General features: G+C 32.6%; 3 protein-coding genes across 4 annotated transcripts in view; 1 reads left to right on the top strand and 2 right to left on the bottom strand.

The window, feature by feature from the left end:
* LOC143917399 (uncharacterized) overlaps positions 1-20,027 on the top strand; it is a 557,584-nt gene that overhangs the window by 513,338 nt on the left and 24,219 nt on the right. The gene's annotated exons all lie outside the window — the stretch shown is intronic.
* Positions 3,531-12,167, bottom strand: LOC143917391 (uncharacterized). The gene is made up of 7 exons (XM_077438884.1): positions 11,819-12,167; positions 9,233-9,376; positions 8,350-9,164; positions 7,968-8,259; positions 6,384-6,571; positions 6,130-6,240; positions 3,531-6,063 (listed from the first exon to the last, which is right to left on the bottom strand). Exons 2-7 carry the CDS (start codon positions 9,327-9,329, stop codon positions 5,863-5,865), a joined length of 1,704 nt encoding a protein of 567 aa, XP_077295010.1. The 5' UTR covers positions 9,330-9,376; positions 11,819-12,167; the 3' UTR covers positions 3,531-5,862.
* On the bottom strand, positions 12,806-18,302 carry LOC143917394 (uncharacterized). Of its 2 annotated transcripts, none has more exons than XM_077438889.1 (3): positions 18,092-18,302; positions 17,209-18,023; positions 12,806-13,338 (listed from the first exon to the last, which is right to left on the bottom strand). In XM_077438889.1, exons 1-3 carry the CDS (start codon positions 18,249-18,251, stop codon positions 13,213-13,215), a joined length of 1,101 nt encoding a protein of 366 aa, XP_077295015.1. In that variant the 5' UTR covers positions 18,252-18,302; the 3' UTR covers positions 12,806-13,212. The 2 variants fall into 2 exon arrangements, with proteins under 2 accessions (XP_077295015.1, XP_077295016.1); XM_077438890.1 differs by lacking the exon at positions 12,806-13,338 and adding an exon at positions 16,981-17,031 and having other exon boundaries at positions 17,197-18,023.

Raw genomic sequence — 20,027 nt, 5'->3', positions numbered from 1 at the left:
GTCGCAGATATAGTACCTGCAAATAGCCAATAATTCGTAGATATAGTACCTGCAAATAGCCACAACCTACATAAAAAGCCCAAATTGAAAATCAATACACTTTAACTTCAATTTCCAGATGTTACAATCGCTTGCAATTGTTACACTTGAGCATACATATATGCATATATTATATTATTATAATTCATAGTTAAAATAATGATTTTTAGCTTTGTTGTTTTCACACTTTTATTTATGCCAGTGATGCCCAAGCGTTTGTAGACGATAATGGAATATACGCTTTATATATATATATGTTTCAATTTGATTTTTTTGTTAATATTATGTAAGGCTCTATTACGATATTACGATAAACTGCTTTTTGTATTATCAAAAAAAAAAAAAAAACTTATTTAAATTGGACATCACTGGTTTGTGGACGCAATATATACAATAGATATTATGTCTTGATCAGTGTTGCATCATTCCAATGATACAAAATATATCTAGATAAACGTCAACGACCACACAAAGTTATGTCTAAATCGGCAGCCCAAATATTGTACAAAGAAAAAACATAATAGCAAATCAATAGGAAATTGTAAAGTTGGCGAGAAAAACCTGTCGGGTATGAAAAGGTATATAATTTAAGTTTAAAAGAAAATGGAAAAAACAAAATAAAATACACATGTCTTTAATCAAAATATATATATTATATTTAACCAATCGATGGTGCTGGTGTAAATAAGATGTGAACAATTTAATATTTCTATATTTTATATTACACAGTTTTGTAGCCTTCAAAAAGTTTTGATGATGTAAATTAGTGCCTGTACATATTAAATGATGGATGTTAGTTACACGATCGATCGGTGGGTGAAGAGTTTCAGGTATAAAAGTCAGGCTCGACGTGCGAGTGGTGACGTTTTGATTTTTTTATGTCATGAAATAACATTTTGAAAATAAAATACATAAAAACAACATGTATACACATATGTGGCATTTTATTTGTATACCTTAAACTTCATATTATATACGGTTCCCATTTCCCGATCATTAGACAATGTGACACCTGATATGGACAATTCTAAGGTAGGTTAAAACTAAAACATTTTTGTAAAAAGAAGCAACTACCAGACGAACGGGATGGCTAAAGACTAAATCTCACATTTGCATCAACAGTTTATTGTCTTTCAATTGAACTTGGATTAATTTTTTATGCGACTGTCATACAAATTAGAATGATGCCAAGAAATGTGCTCAACATGTTCGTATACATAACTAGAAATGGTAGGAATAAAGAATTGCAGACGAACGGTTTGAAAAAAAAATAATGATTTATTATTGTTACGTACACCGCCGAGTAAGTGCAATCGGATTAGGCCGAGTAGCATCCCAGAGACTATGTGACCGTTATAATTGGTTTCAAGGATTATCTCTGGACTGAGTGCAAGTAGGCTAAACAATGGCCACCGAATTGGCCGCTATTGGTCCCTTCTCAGAAGTGACCGATACCGTGGGACTGAGTGTCGTGGGAATACATATCCAGGTAAACAGTAGGGAAGTAACCGGACGTCGAAGATGCCCTGAGCGGACTATCCGTTATAAGGCGATATCAAGACATTCTGGACGGAGCACTAGCAGTGCGTGTATCTCCTTAATCACCAATAAATGCTGTGTCATGACTTTGGCCTTTTACTTGGATCCTCCACCCACCTCTACGCAACAATATTATAATTTACGAAGAACGCAGGAGTTGACTGTCAAATATCAACGACTCGCGAATAAAACTCGCTAAACAGCAAACTGTCGTCGCTACAAATGGTAATTTGGATTTGTATTTTATATAAAATACCGCTGAAACATATGTATGAGAATATATACATATATATCAGAGATGAATTTGCTTCACGAAATTAAATATCTTAACCAATCATATTCGAAAGAAGAAATGTCAATTCTTCATTTCATTATTGAATATAAATTAATCTCCTCATTACCGAATTTATTCATAGTTATCCGAATTTTATTTTTTTTTATTCATTTTTATACATAAAACGAGCCTATTTTGAATAAAAACTTCATATTTATTTTTTGTTTTTGTCTTAGGGGTTGCGTAGGGGTACGCAACATTATAATATTCAGTATAAGAGCCGATTACGGACTAACTTAAATTCTAACAGTCATGAGTTTATACTCTTATTTAAAACAATGAATGTGTCGAAGACACGTGTCGTACAATTTCGGTTAGTCAGTGCTTAATCCATGGAGTTATTATTTATTAAATAAGGTGTGCCACAAATGAATGGTACTACTTATTAAATTAGGTGTGTCTTATCTCTACTGGTTAGAAGTTTTATTGTTAATGTTAATTCATTATTTTAATAAAACATAAAATTTGAGATTAATTCGATGTGTTTTTGAAATTTACATATGGCATTTTTAACTGGTGGGGGCTTATTGACTTACTGAATAAAATTTAAAAAGCCAAGGGATAACATTTTGTCAAAAATACTTGGAAATAGATTGTGATCGTTTTCTGAATGAACTTACATAAATGCTTAAAACATCGATTACAAACATTTTGCGAGGGTAAAGACCCTGGGAGAATGTAACACATTGATATTTAATGATAGGATTTATAAGAATCCTATCTCAATTTCGAATTAGCGATACGTAGATAATGCCTACGACAGTGGCTTCGGCAGAAAGGAGCTTTAGTAAACGTCGATTAAAGGATTTGGTCAAGAGCGATTATCAAATCCAAGTATATTATCAATACAAAGTGAATTAGCAAGTAATATAAATTTTGATAATATAATAACAGACTTTGCTAATGCCAAATTCACGGAAAATTCGTCTTTAGTTTTTTCTATCTGTAATAATTAATAATTAAGTTATTAATAATGTAACAGGTTACCGTCCTAGACAAATGTATGGTTTTATATACAAATAAAATTTTATAAATGTATATGGAAAAATTTATTTGAAACAAATATTAATATAAATGATAGATAAAATAATTTTAATAGTGTTCAAAGTGCACTTTTATATAATTTGATATTTATTGCGAAATATTCAATGTGAGACATTTATTATATAAAAAATAATCTTGTTTATTTTTGTAATTTTATTTTAAAATGTTTCATATATTTAAAAAAATATGTATTATTTTAAATGAAAGAAATTCTTTTAATCTAATGAATAAATAATAAAGGGGCGACAAATTTGATATTTGTCAAGGGCGCCACAAACATCACTACGGCTCTGGTTAAGATATTTAATTTCGTGAAGCAAATGCATCCCTTACAGTGGCGGACTGGCCATACAAGCGAACATGCCCGATGGCATGTGGGCCCCACTATCTGTTGGAAAATATGGGCCCTCAGTAAAATTAAATAACTTTGTAACTATTTCATGTGTGTAAAAATTTATAGGATATTGCACTTTGGGACCTAAAGTTTGGGTATTTCAACAAAACAAATTTCTTACGATATATACAAACAACTAATACATACCAAGGATCGGTTAACTTTTTTTTTATTAGGCTCGAAATGTAAGTTTCAATATTTGCGTGGGCCCTTTTGCTGGGCCCATTTCCAACCTCAAGATTATGTATATATTATCTATGTAACAACTACCTACTGAAATAAAAATGGGAATAAACAAATTTCCGTGAATAGTATAAACTGAATTGCTTAAAACAATTTTGATAGGACGATTCATCATCAACCTTCGATTTAAATTTACTACATACTTTCAAAATAACATTTGATTATACTTCGACGATATAGATACACAATTTTAAACAGTTTCCGAATATAAAATCTATTCCTAATATATGTAGACACATCCATGTATAAAGAAATATACGATAGGGGCCCCCTCCATTGTTTTCAGGGACGTTATTTGGGGGGGGGGAAATTCCTAAATTAAGGAATAGTGTGAATTTAGAAAATATTATGAATTTAATGATTAATGATATACTACGAATCTATGAATGCTACGTTTATTTCTTATGTATGTTACTTTTGGGTAAACTAATAAAATAATCGCTGCTATGTATGTGCTTTGAAAAAAAAAGATTTTATTATTTCGAAGCAAGTATATTTTGGTTTTTAAGTGGTATGCCTCGGGTAAAATTCTTAGAAATTGTTCATCCTATGGAGTGAATCGTAAGAAAGGTCCCCTTTACTTTATTTTGTCTCAAAAACAGATGTATAACGTTTATTTTTCCGAAACTATATTTTTTGTTTTCAGGAAAGGTTTTAAATTAATATTTTACTTTATCGGTTCAATAACAAATGATTTTATTTCTCGTATTTTCATTTTATTTGCAGACGTCCATTCTCTCCCTAAACAACGAATGAGATGGATTTAAACTTCATGTGTAACGAATTCGGTCCAAAAAAAGTTTTAGTTATTTAATAAAATTGCTTTCTGACCAAAACCTTATCAAATTTAGTACATAAAGAATACAAAACAAAATTTTCAACTTGATACGTTCAGGGGTGTGGATGGGTGTGGATGCGAACCGAAAATTTAAAGAATGTAGCCAAAATCCCAAAATTAGTACGCCAATATGGGAGTATTTTTTGCGTGAAACATCGGGAGAGTTTGCAAAATGCAATTGAACGTTTTTGAAATATGAAAACATGCAAATTGAACTTTTTTTTCTTATTCATTTGAAATCCCGGTGATAGCACCGGGATCCCGGGATCGAAAATTCCTAGCACCGCAATCCCGATGCTGAAGTAACCTACCTGGATTGGAAGCACTAATATACATATATAAAATAATAAAAAGACACACAGAAACACACACTCAGGCACACAAAGCCACACACATTTTTCTATATTATGTAAACATGATCAGTGGTCGATTCCGAGTACGAATTATCGCATGATCCCAAAACTTTATTTATTGTTATAACGTACATTATGTACATAGATAGTCGGTAGAAATTAAGTTAATTGATAGTTTTTTAGTGACAGTTTGATGGTCGATTTTTGTTGACCATGTGAAGATTTTTGGAAAAAAATTTTCACCTGCGGTGCTTTTTTGGTTTTTTACATAATATTTTTTTAAAAATAAACTTATTTTTTTCATATTTTATAACTCAATAAGGTGTACAAAGAATATTTTCCATTTTTATTACGATATAAAAAAGATTTTTTGAAAAAAACTCAATTTGACCAATCTTTGCCTGCCCCCCCAAGAAAAAGCTGAAATGACGTCTCTGATTGTTTTCTACCGAAAGTAAAAGCCGCTTTTATGCCGCATTCTTTTATGATGCATTCTATTTACCTAGGACAAGGGTTAAAACGAAATATACAATGTAATTTATGGATCTATTTTGCTTTTGCCATTTTTCTTAAATTTGTTTATTCCCATTTTTGAAAATTTTATTTATTTTTTACCCTTGATTTTTAGTGTGATGGAAAGAAGAAAATTTTGATATTTGGGGGGGGGGACAAATTTTTTTAACCCTGGGTCAAAGTCAAAGGGGGCCCCCCTTTGACTCCTGGCATGCACTAATTTCAGTCCCAGTCCGCCACTGATCCCTTATATGTATATGTATATAAATACATATGTTTCAGCGGTATTTTATATAAAATACAATTCCAAATTATCATTTGCACCGATGACAGTTTGCTGTTTTACCAGTTTTATTCGTGGGTCGTTGATATTGCATAGTCTGCTGCACCTTTGAGCCGGCCCTGAATACATACATGACTTATAATAATAAAAAATTGTTAAGAAGCAAAAATAAAATGAATAAGTTCTTAAGAATAAATCTAGACGTTTTCAGATATTTCTAAAATCATACAAACATATTTTGAACAGACCCAAAAAGTGGAAAAAGTGAAGTATAACTTACTCTTATATAATATTTAGCACACTAGCAGAACTTAAATGATTCAAATGAGGAATAGTCTTCGTAAATGAACTCATATTGCAACAGATGAGTCCAGGTTCAGTGTTTCCACAAATATTCACACATGGTGAGGGTTCGTTGGTATCATCATCTTTGTTCAAACCCAAATATGCCACACATCGAGAGCCGGATCCGTCGCAAATAACCTGAAGAACAATGAATGTGATAATTGCTATGTTTCAAATCATTTACATATATTATAAACTATGTACCTTATAGAACCATAGTGGAATTTGTAGATTTCCGCTAAATCCTAATAGCAATCCATATGTGCCTGTATAAATTGTATAAGTGGTATGCAACGGGACAGCTTTACGCAATTTCTGTAATCAAGAATATATAGTTGGTCATTAAATTTTATAAGACTGTGAATATAATAATGAAATTTTTTTATTTGTTCATATGGTATTCAGTTTCAAGTCTAATTTTGTATTGAATAGGTTTTATTTAAAAAATATATACTTACTATTTCAAGTCTTTTCCAAGAACCCTTATTGAAAGATGATTTTTGAGGTGCTGCGTTGATGTAAGTATATGTGGCTCTTTGATGAGCAAATAACACGAAGTCTCCTCTCGGTGAAAGATGTCCTTTGTCGAATGAACTTAATCCGCTGTACAAACTGCCTACGGAACCTCCCAATAATTGAGAACTTTCTAAAAAAAAATTAATTTTTCATACGTGTGAGGATTGGCTTTAATCAGAAATTATTATAAATATTTAAATTGGTTTAACTTGAACTGATATGCAAGTCATGGTGATTGTACAAGTTATTGGCCGGTATTTGTATGTATAGTAGTTGGATGGCCACTTGGATTAAACATTAAACACTGGTTGCTGATGGCCAAACCTTGGTTTGTGACTGCAGGTCGATCGTTTCCTATTATAGAGTTTGTCAATTTATCCGATTTTCATTGAAAGGGTTCCAACAAATTGGCATCCTTTTCCCATTTCTCGCAATTTTCTCATTTTAAGGATCTTGAATTTCGATGATTCGTATAAAAAATGCTGCAAATTTGTCCATAAATGTTCGAGTTTTTCAACATCTCGAAATTTGACGATTTATTTTATCTTTCATTTATACCAGGAAGGCCTGACAGGTAACCCCAATGCGTCTTCCTGGCCAGAAGCATTCTACATTTGATACAAATATTACTAGTATAATATTATACAAAGTACATAAATACCGGTCTCCATGACGAGCCAGAATGTAAAATGACAGAAAACGCAAATATCGGAAGGCAAAGATCGAAAATCGAAAGATCTTAAGTCGAAAGATCAAAAAAAAAGGGTGCATGATAAACGGTACATACTCACTTAATTTGCGCGAGCAGGATACAACAGGAACAAGAGGAACAGGCTTTTCCTCCCGTATTAATGTGCGCGCGCAGAATACGGGAGGAAAAGCCTGTTCCTCTTGTTCCTGTTGTAGCCTGCTCGCGCAAATTAAGTGAGTATGTACCGTTTACCATGCACCCTTTTTCTTTTGATCTTTCGACTTAAGATCTTTCGATTTTCGATCTTTGCCTTCCGATATTTGTGTTTTCTGTAATTTAACATTCTGGCTCGTCACGTAGACCCCATAAATACATATCAATTAATATCCACAGAGACATCTATGGTTAGATTTGTAAATTTGCAGCATTTTATGCAATTCAGCGAAATTCGAGATTTTGCGAGAAAATGGGTAAGGTCGCCAATTTGTTGGAACCGTTTCAATGAAAATCATATAAATTGGCAAACTCTGATAGGGAACGATCGACCTGGAGTCACCGATCCAAGGTCTGGCCAGCAGAAACCAGTGGAATTTGAAGCCGTGACCACTCTGTTCAAAGCATTATATACTAACCACTACTCTATTCTGCTGGCTACATAAAAAATGCTCTGAAAATGTAGTTTATCAAAAATTTATCCATAGATGTCTATGATGCTTTATTAAATTTATTCTAAAAATTGTATATCAATGTTTGTAATGTATGTAAAAATTTAAAAAAAAAACAAGCAACCAATTATTACGTGTAGATCTGGCCAATTTGTGTACAAATCGCTTACCTCTGAAATTGAATTTTGCATCTTCTTTTCTCCCATTTTTTAAAATTTTTTGCATTTCTTTTATCTGTTTAAGATTATGTTTTACATACAACGTTCTTTTAATCGATGACTTTACACACGCTTCGTATAATTTTAAATTTCCGAACGAAGTCGTTTTAAATCCAACAGCCACAGTTTGACCTCCGTCACCACACGGTTGGTCTTCAGACCATTCAGCAGATTCAACTTTCTTCGAACATTTCAAAGAAGCGAAATCATTTTCAACGAACTTTTGACCTCCTTGACATGTCAACTATGTACATACATATGTAATAAAACTACATATATTAATAAAAATGTATCAAATAATCATATAACAATGTAATAATACAAGAGTGCTTACCATTAAATGACTCTGTATGGAACCGAATAGTGTGTTGTCACGACCACAGTCCACAATAATTCGTTCTCCGGGTGCAAAATTCATCTTAGACGTCTCATCTGGAATTTTCCAAATCCCCGTTTCCGATATATACAACGGTTGATTCAATTCTCGATTCTCCAGTACGTCAATGACGCATTGGGAAGCACCAGCATGAGCATTACCAGGAGTTGATACATGTGTTTGAGGATTTGGAGCTGGTTTACTAGCGAACGGATTAGCTCCGTATCCTGTATTAAAATTTCCAGGCGTACCAAGTGTAGTTCCTGATACTGGATTCTTTCCAAATGGATTTGATCCAAAAGTATTGTGTCCAAAGTCGAAATTTGCATTTGGAGCAATGCTAGGATAAATTCTAGGTGTATGTCGCGAAGAACTCGACGCCGAGTTACTCCCAAATGGATTTGTACCAAAAGTATTATGTTCAATGTTGAAATTTGTATTTGGATCAATGTTTGGATAAATTCTAGGTGTATTCCGCGAAGAACTTGATGCCGAGTGACTTCCAAATGGATTTGCTTGAAAAATGTCAAGTCCTGCATTGAAGTTCCCACGTGGAGTGTAACTAACACGACTCATAGAAGTGTGATTTGAAGGTGCTCGAAATCCATAACTCAATGCAGAATGATCCTGAAACGGATTCTGACCTTGGGAATTACGTCCAGCATTGAAATTTCCAGACCTTGTACGACTCAAAGGAGTGTAAACATCATGTTGCCATGTTGGGCCGGGAGTACTTGTCACTTTACCGATGCGGCGAATCTTCACGACCTTATCTGTAAGTTTTTATTTATCGAATCTGGTTTCTATATATGGAAATTTACCAACTAAAAAACATACATACCGATTCTTTCTTTGAGTGTTGTATTTCTCTTATCTACACAATATATAGTATTTATAAAAATGCACAATACTATGATTCCGATCGTATGTGACTTCATTTTTGCGACCAAATTGAAGTCGTAGTACCAATAATGTACGCTGTTAACTAAATATAATAATATAACGAGACATTTATACACATGTATGTGGATTGAAGTCTCCTGTGAATCATTTATAATTGATTTCCTGTGAATCACATGTGACCGCAAGATATTATATTATGTAGGGACATACACTAATAGCATGCAGAAGTATGATTATTTAATATATTGTACATATATACAATTTTACGAGAAAAAAAACACTGAAAAATAATATTTCATATATGTATGTATATTCGTACATATGTATATGTTATTAATAGAGATGAAAAATAAAAATCGCTTTGATTTTTAGATTTATGAAATATTATTAAATGTTGTTTTTGTTTGGCATATAAATTATTTTTCAATATAAAATCTACCAAAGTATCAAGTATTTATGAATACGGATAACAGTGTTATCACTCATTGTATTCACTTATCTTTATTTCATTCCAGCCTCGTATATAATCATATGTATGTATCTTATCATGTTATTATTTTTGAAATACGACTTATTCAGTGAATTCTTGGAACTCTTACTTATATAAAATATACCATGTATTGTATATCAATAAGGTGTGGTATCACATCACGTGTTAATACATTTATCAGGTATCTAGTCATATGTTTGTATGTATGTAAATCTTATCAGCTATTTTTGAAATACGACTTATTCAGTGAATTCTTGGAACTCTTACTTATATAAAATATACCATGTATTGTATATCAATAAGGTGTGGTATCACATCACGTGTTAATACATTTATCAGGTATCTAGTCATATGTATGTATGTATGTAAATCTTATCAGCTATTTTTGAAATACGACTTATTCGGTGAATTCTCGGAACTTGTACTTAAAATATTAACTATGCATGTATATCAATAAGGTGTGTTATTGTAACACTTTTTATCAGGTGTCTTAAAAAAACAACATATGTGATAAATGAATTCTAAGAAATTTTAATTGAAATTACAAGTACATATTATCTTATCACAGAATGCAAAATGAAAACAAATTGAACCAAATCCAAGTAAATTTTTGCCGATTTTAGGTTTCATGGATAATTTTTAAAATGGCCAAATTTTGTTTTTGGTTGTAAATTAATTTCGTATTCATCACCAATCCCTTCATTCAATATTAGTTCGAAGGTCCAACATTTTGATTAGGTTCCTCCAGGGAAATTTATCTTTTCCTGCTTCTGAAACTTGCTACCATTAAAATTAATTTAACCAACCCATTTTAAATTAATTTACCGGCTCTTACTCTTCTGTATTGCGAAGAAGATACTTTTTTACAACCTTACTTACAACGTGAAATGGTGCCTAGCCCCGATTTCTCACTTTTGTGTATTACATGTATCTTTTATATTTTTAGAAAATTTTCAATTTTGATTTAAGTGATCCGGTTTACAATGAAGAGCAGTGACATCTTGAGACTACTGCCGCACCCAGATTTTAAAATGCCTCCCTCGTAAGAAATATAAATTAAAAATAAATAAATTAATATTCTTTTTCATAATTATAATATTATAGATAGATAGACTTTTTTCAAATGGCCAATAATACAAATCATCCAATTTATTTCTAACATAGTGCTTCCAATCCCGGAAGGATGTTACAGCACTGGGATTGTGGTGCTGAGAATTTCCCTTGCATTTTGAAAATTCTCCCGATGTTTCACCCAAAAATACTTCCATATTTAAATAGATTGGTCTTCTTAATTTCTCACATTCAAACTGCCAATTGGTGAGGTTTTTTCTTTTTAAAACGCCTCAGCTGGCAAGTTACAACTTTTCATTCTAAAAAATTTCATTCTAGAATTTTCTTCCATTATATGGAATCTTACCCATATAACTCATTTATTGAAGATTGAGAGAATCCAAAAGCGGTTTCTCAGATATCTTTATATGAAACAGTATGGTTATTATCCTTGGCTATATCCTAGTGCATTCCTATTAGGGGCGTTAGGTTTCAACTCATTGGAGTCTCGTCGGAATATGTTACTGGGAAGGCACTTTTTTAAGCTATTGAATGGGATAATACACAATCCTCAGGTTCTTAATGAATTTAGGTTTTATGCACCTAGTAAATTCAGGGACTTGAGGAATCGTGATTTGTTTGTTCCTCCTGTGGCTCGCACAAATATGTTGACAACAGCTCCTATATCTAGGGCGATATATCTGCTCAACCGGATTTCTGGTGAAATTGACCTCTTCAATATAAAATATGCTAATCTGATTGAGTGGTTGTTGAGGAATGCCAGTGCTTGATTTTGCCTATTATAAATATGAATGATTGTTGTTTTTTTATCATTTTATTATTTTAATGATGTTGTGTTAATATTGTTATTATTATTGTTATCATGTTATTATTATTTTTGAATGACCGGCCACAGTGACGCGTTGGAGCTCTCTGTAATGTCACTGTGGCTAATATGTTAAATAAATAAATAAAAAAACTCACCAGCAACTGCAAGGTTTCAATATTGGGGTGACGGTGAAGTCTAATCTCGGCACATTCACGGATCACCTATCTTAATGTTTGCATTTTCAGGTCCTTGTGGATCTCTGCATTTGTAACAAATCGATATGCATTGGTGATCATCCCTAGAATCTTTTTTTGGCATATTTGCACATATTCGATAGTGGATGGCCTACTGCACCCCCAGAGTTGTATGTCATACGGCTTGTTGTATTAATTTTTGCAGTGCAGATTTAATTTAGAATACCTTTCTTTAAACAAGTACATATCTCTCTGTGTTTGATTCGAATATGCTCTATTTTTTCTTCATATGATGCCTTGAGTTGAGGTCCTAAATATTTGGCTGAATTAGCTTATAGCAAATAAATAAAGGTTAATTTAATTTTGTTGCAGTTTAAATGTGACTCGGATTGCGTTGAGGTCGTTCTGGTACATTGGTTGATTTCTTCGAGTGTACGCTGCAATTGTTTAACGGCCTTTGTTTGCGATTCGCTTGATGGCATAATCACCATTCTCATCGGAAAATTTTCAAATTAATGTTTTTTTTCTTGTTGGAATGGCCGAAGTATATACTAAGTACAAGATTGGTCCTATTACGCTTCCCTGCGGTACTCATGCTGTGGCTGTAAAAAATTAAAATATGTTTCTTCTTGGTTTTGCGTCCAAATTTAACGATAATTTCCAGGAACCGATTTACTGATTTTGCAGAGAAATCCTTCGTGCCATACTCTATCGAAGGCCTGTAAGACATCAAGAAATACAACCAGACAACTAAATTCTGAAAGAAATTCTAAAATATAAAAAACAAAATATCGGAGCAGTGGAGCACTACAAATTTTCATGCTCCGGCTCGCTCCTGCTCCGTGCTAAAACTCGTTGCTCCACTGCTCCGCGCTCCTGCTCAACGCTCTGCTCTAGATCCCTGGTTTTATAAGTTCAAAGAAAGCCAAATTCTTATTTTTATTTTTTCAATTTAATAATCAAAAAAAGAACAATGGGGGCGCCTTGCAGCGCCCCTTGCTCCGCCATCTGCTGCACCTTCGAGCCGGCCCTGAATACATACATGACATGATAATAATAAAAAAATTGTTAAGAAGCAAAAATAAAATGAATAAGTTCGTAATACAGAATCTAGACGTTTTCCCATATTTCTAAAATCATACAAACATATTTTGGAAAGACCCAAAAAGTGGAAAAAGTGAAGTATAACTTACTCTAATATGATATTTAGCCTACTAGCAGAACTTAAATGATTCAAATGAGGAATAGTCTTCGTAAATGAACTCATATTGCAACAGATGAGTCCAGGTTCAGTGTTTCCACAAATATTCACACATGAATGTGATAATTGCTATGTTTCAAATCAATCACTTATATTATAAATTATGTACCTTATAGAACCACAGCGGAATTTGTAGATTTCCGCTAAATTCTGATAGCGATCCGTATGTGCCTGTATAAAGTGTATAAGTGGTATGCAACGGGACAGCTTTGCGCAATTTCTGTAATCGAGAATTTATAGTTGGTCATTAAATTTTATAAGAGTGTTAATATAATAACGAAACTTTTTTATTTGTTCAAATGGTATTCATTTTCAAGTATTTATTTTTAATTGGTTTTATTTAAAAAATATATACTTAAACATATCTTACTATTTCAAGTCTTCTCCATGAACCCTTATTGAAAGAAGATTTTTGAGGTGCTGCGTTGATGTTTAAGTACTAGGGTTTCTGACCCGGGTCGACCCGGGACAGACATTCCCGGGAATTCACGGAATATTTGCTGTTCCGTGTCCCGGGAATTCTTATCTTTAATCCCGGGAATTGGATTTAAAAAAGTCTTGAAAACATACAACATTTTCACGACTGCACGAAGGGAAATAATAAATCAAATACATAAAGTATCGTAAAATATTCTCAAAAACTAAAATCGAAGAAAGAAGAAGCCTAAAACTGATTTTTTTAACACAAATTTTAAATAATTCTCATTTTAAAACGAACAAAACATTCTTTGAATGTTGTAATAAAAGCGAATGTATATCCTACGGTGAAACAATTATGAAGCTAGTATATCCTTCTTGAATTGACGATTCCACAATGGAAGAAACTCTTTTAGATTCGGATGAAGATGAAACAATTGTGTTTGACGATGAATGAAGAATTAAATAAGGAGTTATCAAAGACGAATATACAAAATAACGTAAATAAAAATAACCTCGACTTTAAAAAATAAATTAAAATATACATGCTGATAGGAGAAAAAACCGATAATTTAAAATAAGAAGAGGTTAGTAGAAACTGTTTTCGTCCCTTTTAACAATAAAACCAACTTCGACCGAAACTGAAAGAGATTTATCCATTGCTGGAAATTTTTGTACCAAATCTAGAATTAGACTTTCGGATTCTCATTTAAATATTTTAGTGTTTTTAAGAAGCGACTTTAAATAAGTTCACTTTTATAATTACATTTTTTCAAGTTAATAGATATATTTTATATTGTTTTGTAAATAAATAAATATTTTTTTAATAATAAAAAATATATTAAATTGAAAAAAAAAGTTTTTTTAAATGTGTCCCGGGATCCCGGAAATCCCGGGAACGATCCCGGGCTCCGTCTCGTGTCCCGGGAATTTCAAAAGTCTGGGAAATCAGAAACCCTCATAAGCACATATATGTGGTTCTTTGATGAGCAAATAACACGAAGTCTCCTTTCGGTGAAAGATGTCCTTTGTCGAATTAACTTAATCCGCTGTATAAACTGCCTACGGAACCTCCTTATTTTATTAAATAAGGAGGTTAAATCTTATTTTACAAGAGCAGGCAATACAGATGGGTTAAAATGAAAATTAAAAGCACGGAAGATTCGTGTTTCTAAAGATTGCTATGTCATGTGTTTAATATGACATGAAGTCTTTGCGCGATGTAATCAGTTGTTATTTGACAAATTTATCAGGGTGATTTGATTTCTATTTCTGACTAGATGACGATATACGAAAGGGAAAATGATCGAAACGAAATCCATTGTCGCCATGGAATGATATATCAGTTAATTTGGAAGATAAACTAATTGATCTGACTACAAATCAAGAATTAAAAGTGTTTTGAAATCACAACTTCACTTGCGTCCTTTTGGATCAAATTGAAAGTAGAATTCTCAGACCTTTATGAACTTGCATTGAAAATTCGTTTACCATTTGCATCAATTTACCTTTGCGAGACAGGTTTCTCAACCGTGAGTTTTTATTACAACAAAACATCGTAATAGTGTGGATATTCATGATCCATTACGTGTGGCATTGTCTTCGATAAAACCACGAGTGGATAAGTTTTATAAATACAAACAAGCTCATATGTCTTATTGTTTTTACTTTATCTATGTACGTAGTAACAATAGATGAAGTTTTGTGATCATGCGAAAATTCTAACTCGAGATTTTGACGGATTCGAACTCGGAATCGATTACTGATCACGTTTTCATGATCTAGTGTGTCTGTGTGTCCGTGTATTTTGGGGATTTTTTGAACACCGTTAGTCCTATCAAACCGAAACTTAGTATCGGTTACTGAAATTTTTATCGACACGACGTTAATTTTTTTCAAATTTTTAAGTTGACCGGAAATGGTACCTCCCCTTATAGGTGTCCTCTTTTTTTTTAAGTTTTTGAATACGATTATCTCCCAAGCCGATAACTTAATCGGATTAAATCTTTTTTACATGTAATAGAAATAATAATTTTTATAACCATATATTTTTTAAATATTTTTATCTGAACCGGAAGTAGTACTTTTACTCTAGAGAATCGAGGTTTTTTATGTTTTTCTCAGAAACCTTTTGGTTTATTGAACTTAAATTTCATATCTAGAAGTTTAAGCGTAATACCAAGTTATGTATAAAATTTAGTAAGCATCCCTCAACCGGAAGTGGCAGTTTACTCATGTTCGATTTTTCTTCCACTATTTTTTTCGACCCCTTAAACATGTGTGGTCTTCACAAAAAAATTCAAGTATAATTCTTGTATCAATGTGATTAAAATAAAAAAATCACTAAATTTAATAAACTGGAAGTGGGATTTTTTCCCTTCCGGAAGCTTCCGGAAGGAAGGTCAATAATGTTGTCGTCTGGATCCTATCCACACCCCTGAACGTATTAAGCTGAAAATTTATATTTGTATTCTTTATGTACTAACTTAGATTTGGTAACGTTTTGGTCAGAATTCGTAAGCCGGAAGTAGTATTTTTTTTTAAAACAATATTTCATTATTTTATTTTGACCTTTTAAATTATTTTAAGCGTCCTGATATTTATTGTGTATAATACAGATAGTGATTTTTAGTAAAAATAAAAAATAAAATCACCAAATTTAATGAACCGGAAGTGGGATTTTCTCCTATTAGAAAGGTTAAAAATGTTGTCACCTGGATCCTGTCCACACCCCTGAACGTATTAAGCTGAAAATTAATATTTGTATTCTTTATGTACTAACTTAGATTTTGTAACGTTTTGGTCAGAATTCGTAAACCGGAAGTAGTATTTTTTTTTTAAATAATATTTCATTATTTTTTCATTATATTATTTTGACCTTTTAAATTATTTTAAGCGTCTTGATATTTATTGTGTATAATAGAGATAGTGATTTTTAGTAAAAATAAAAAATAAAATCACCAAATTTAATGAACCGGAAGTGGGATTTTCTCCTCTTAGAAAGGTCAAAAATGTTGTCGCTTGGATCCTGTCCACACCCCTGAACGTATTAAGCTGAAAAATTATATTTGTATTCTTTATGTATTAACTTAGATTTGATAACGTTTTGCTCAGAATTCGTAAACCGAAAGTAGTATTTTTTTTAAAACAATATTTCATTAGTTTATTTTGACCTTTTAAATTATTTTTATCCTCTTGATATTTAATGTGTATAATAATCATACTGATTTTAAATAATAAAAAAAAATTTGAAAAAAATCCGACAACCGGAAGTAGAACTTTTGTCTTGTGCAAGTTTCCATATATTTGCGCTCAATTTGTATCGCTATCATAGTTATTAGTTCAATATCGAATTTTGTTTTGTAACCTTCTTATATTCCTCAAATACATAGATAAAGTCATGGGTTGGTCACACCCGAATTTTTTTTTTTTCATTTTCATTTTTCATCTTTGTCTAAGTATGCATATACATATGTACATCACCACACCGGTTGATCTTCAGACCAGTCAGCAGATTCAACTTTCTTCGAACATTTCAGAGAAGCGAAATCATTTTTAACGAACTTTTGACCTCATTGACATGTTAACTATGTACATATGTAATAAAACTACATATATTAATAAAAATATAACAAATCATCATATAAAAATGTAATAATACAGGAGTGCTTACCATTAAATGAATCTGTATGGAACCGAATAATGTATTGTCACGACCGCAGTCCACAATAATACGTTCTCCGGGTGCAAAATTCATCTTAGACGTCTCATCTGGAATTTTCCAAATCCCCGTTTCCGATATATACAACGGTTGATTCAATTCTCGATTCTCCAGTACGTCAATGACGCATTGGGAAGCACCAGCATGAGCATTACCAGGAGTTGATACATGTGTTTGAGGATTTGGAGCTGGTTTACTAGCGAACGGATTAGCTCCGTATCCTGTATTAAAATTTCCAGGCGTACCAAGTGTAGTTCCTGATACTGGATTCTTTCCAAATGGATTTGATCCAAAAGTATTGTGTCCAAAGTCGAAATTTGCATTTGGAGCAATGCTAGGATAAATTCTAGGTGTATGTCGCGAAGAACTCGACGCCGAGCTACTTCCAAATGGATTTGTACCAAAAGTATTATGTTCAAAGTTGAAATTTGTATTTGGATCAATGTTTGGATAAATTCTAGGTGTATTCCGCGAAGAACTTGATGCCGAGTGACTTCCAAATGGATTTGCTTGAAAAATGTCAAGTCCTGCATTGAAGTTCCCACGTGGAGTGTAACTAACACGACTCATAGAAGTGTGATTTGAAGGTGCTCGAAATCCATAACTCAATGCAGAATGATCCTGAAACGGATTCTGACCTTGGGAATTACGTCCAGCATTGAAATTTCCAGACCTTGTACGACTCAAAGGAGTGTAAACATCATGTTGCCATGTTGGGCCGGGAGTACTTGTCACTTTACCGATGCGGCGAATCTTCACGACCTTATCTGTAAGTTTTTATTTATCGAATCTGGTTTCTATATATGGAAATTTACCAACTAAAAAACATACATACCGATTCTTTCTTTGAGTGTTGTATTTCTCTTATCTACACAATATATAGTATTTATAAAAATGCACAATACTATGATTCCGATCGTATGTGACTTCATTTTTGCGACCAAATTGAAGTCGTAGTACCAATAATGTACGCTGTTAACTAAATATAATAACATAACAAGACACTTAGACACATTTATGTGGATTGAAGTCTCCTGTGAATCATTTATAATTGATTTCCTGTGAATCACATGTGACCGCAAGATATTATATTATGTAGGGACATACACTAATAGCATGCAGAAGTATGATTATTTAATATATTGTACATATATACAATTTTACGAGAAAAAAAACACTGAAAAATAATATTTCATATATGTATGTATATTCGTACATATGTATATGTTATTAATAGAGATGAAAAATAAAAATCGCTTTGATTTTAGTTGGTCATTATTTCTGGTCTGATTTTAGATTTATGAAATATTATTAAATGTTGTTTTTGTTTGGCATATAAATTATTTTTCAATATAAAATCTACCAAAGTATCAAGTATTTATGAATATGGATAACAGTGTTATCACTCATTGTATTCACTTATCTTTACTTTACATATGTATTTATCTTATCCAGTGGCGTAACGTGTATTCCAGGCGCCCCCCCCGCAAAATATTTTACGGCGCCCCCCCCCCCCCCCCATATACACATATTATTTTCTTTTCGGCAAAATAATTTTTCAAAATACATACCTTTTACGTAGAAAAATCTGTTCTTCTGGACTTCGCATTGGCAAACACTTCGATTATTTCGTTAAAATTCATTTTATTTGTTCTCTCATGTTCAATACTAATCAGCGCTAATCCTTTGAGTCGATGTTGTGACATAGTTGACCTTAAGTAATTTTTAATAAGTTTCAACTTAGAGAACGAGCGCTCAGCAGTGGCTACAGTTACCGGAAGCGTAAGGAACCAAATGATTGCGGTGGCGATATCAGGAAATGACGAATTTATAGTGTAAAAATCACAAATGAAGAGCTTCGCCAAAGAGGAATTATAATATTTTTTTTTTTTGTCAGTAAAAAGCCAACACGGTTCACAGTACGCTCTATTCAGTTTTACCGAGTAACCTAGCCACGTCCTTTGTATTTCAATCCCAGACTGGTTGGTCCACTTAAAATATTTTTTAGAAAAGCATCTTTTTCCAACGAGGTCTCGAGGAAAAGATACAAGATCAGGTTGACAAGTACCGTGATTCAATATAAATTTCCTCAGATTATTGTCATTTTCTGTCAGCTCATTTGTGTAATGTCCTCGGTCAGTCGGATATTTTTCTTGAAGAAGGAACCTTATAGATGAATCGACCACTTCACCAGAAATGTTTGAGGAAGAAGAGCTAGGCTCAGTCGACTGAATTTCTGCAACAGTTAAGTTCGCCGTATTATCCGTAACTGCTGGTTCAATTACATCGGTATTGCTCAAAGGAGAGCTAGGTTGTTTTTCTGATAAAACTGCTGGAGGACTTAATTCCACTATGTCACTAAAGGCTTTGAAAAATTTGTGGATTTTAGTCAATTTCGATGAACTCGCGATTTGAGTATATTTTCGCTTTCGAGATTCTGCTCCACTGAATTTTTTCTTAAAACTACTCGTATTAAAAAAATATATGTATCGCGAAAGATTTCTCAACTACAGGGATAACACAATGGTACACTTCACGTCACTTTACCCTGAGCAATGAGTTAGTTTTTATATACAATGATCAAACACGTTTCGGGAGCTAGTTTTAATGATAATCAATCGCGATCCGATTCCAGAGCGTGTTCAAAATCCACTGAAGAAAACTCTGAACGAACACAATGATTTTATGAGTTAAGTTGTAAAATTGACATATTTTGGTCACGTTCTATGATTTATTAATGGAAAGACGTTATACTTATGTTGAAAAAAAGG

The sequence above is a fragment of the Arctopsyche grandis genome, chromosome 9 (assembly GCF_051622035.1).
Source record: "Arctopsyche grandis isolate Sample6627 chromosome 9, ASM5162203v2, whole genome shotgun sequence".
Lineage (NCBI taxonomy): Eukaryota > Metazoa > Arthropoda > Insecta > Trichoptera > Hydropsychidae > Arctopsyche > Arctopsyche grandis.
The sequence above is the reverse complement of the archived record's forward strand: the minus strand, read 5'-3'. Positions and strand labels throughout refer to the sequence as shown.

What these genes read in the sequence shown, in the direction of transcription:
- LOC143917391 (XM_077438884.1), bottom strand. Translation starts at nt 9,329, where the DNA reads ATGAAGTCACATACGATCGGAATCATAGTATTGTGCATTTTTATAAAT. An exon ending in CCATACAGAGTCATTTAATG is followed by an intron (nt 8,260 to 8,349) that starts GTAAGCACTCTT and finishes GTATGTACATAG; the next exon opens with TTGACATGTCAAGGAGGTCA. An exon ending in TGCAAAATTCAATTTCAGAG is followed by an intron (nt 6,572 to 7,967) that starts GTAAGCGATTTG and finishes ATTTTTTTTTAG; the next exon opens with AAAGTTCTCAATTATTGGGA.
- LOC143917394 (XM_077438889.1), bottom strand. Translation starts at nt 18,251, where the DNA reads ATGTTATTATATTTAGTTAACAGCGTACATTATTGGTACTACGACTTC. An exon ending in AACACTCAAAGAAAGAATCG is followed by an intron (nt 18,024 to 18,091) that starts GTATGTATGTTT and finishes AAAAACTTACAG; the next exon opens with ATAAGGTCGTGAAGATTCGC. An exon ending in CCATACAGATTCATTTAATG is followed by an intron (nt 13,339 to 17,208) that starts GTAAGCACTCCT and finishes TCTCGATTACAG; the next exon opens with AAATTGCGCAAAGCTGTCCC.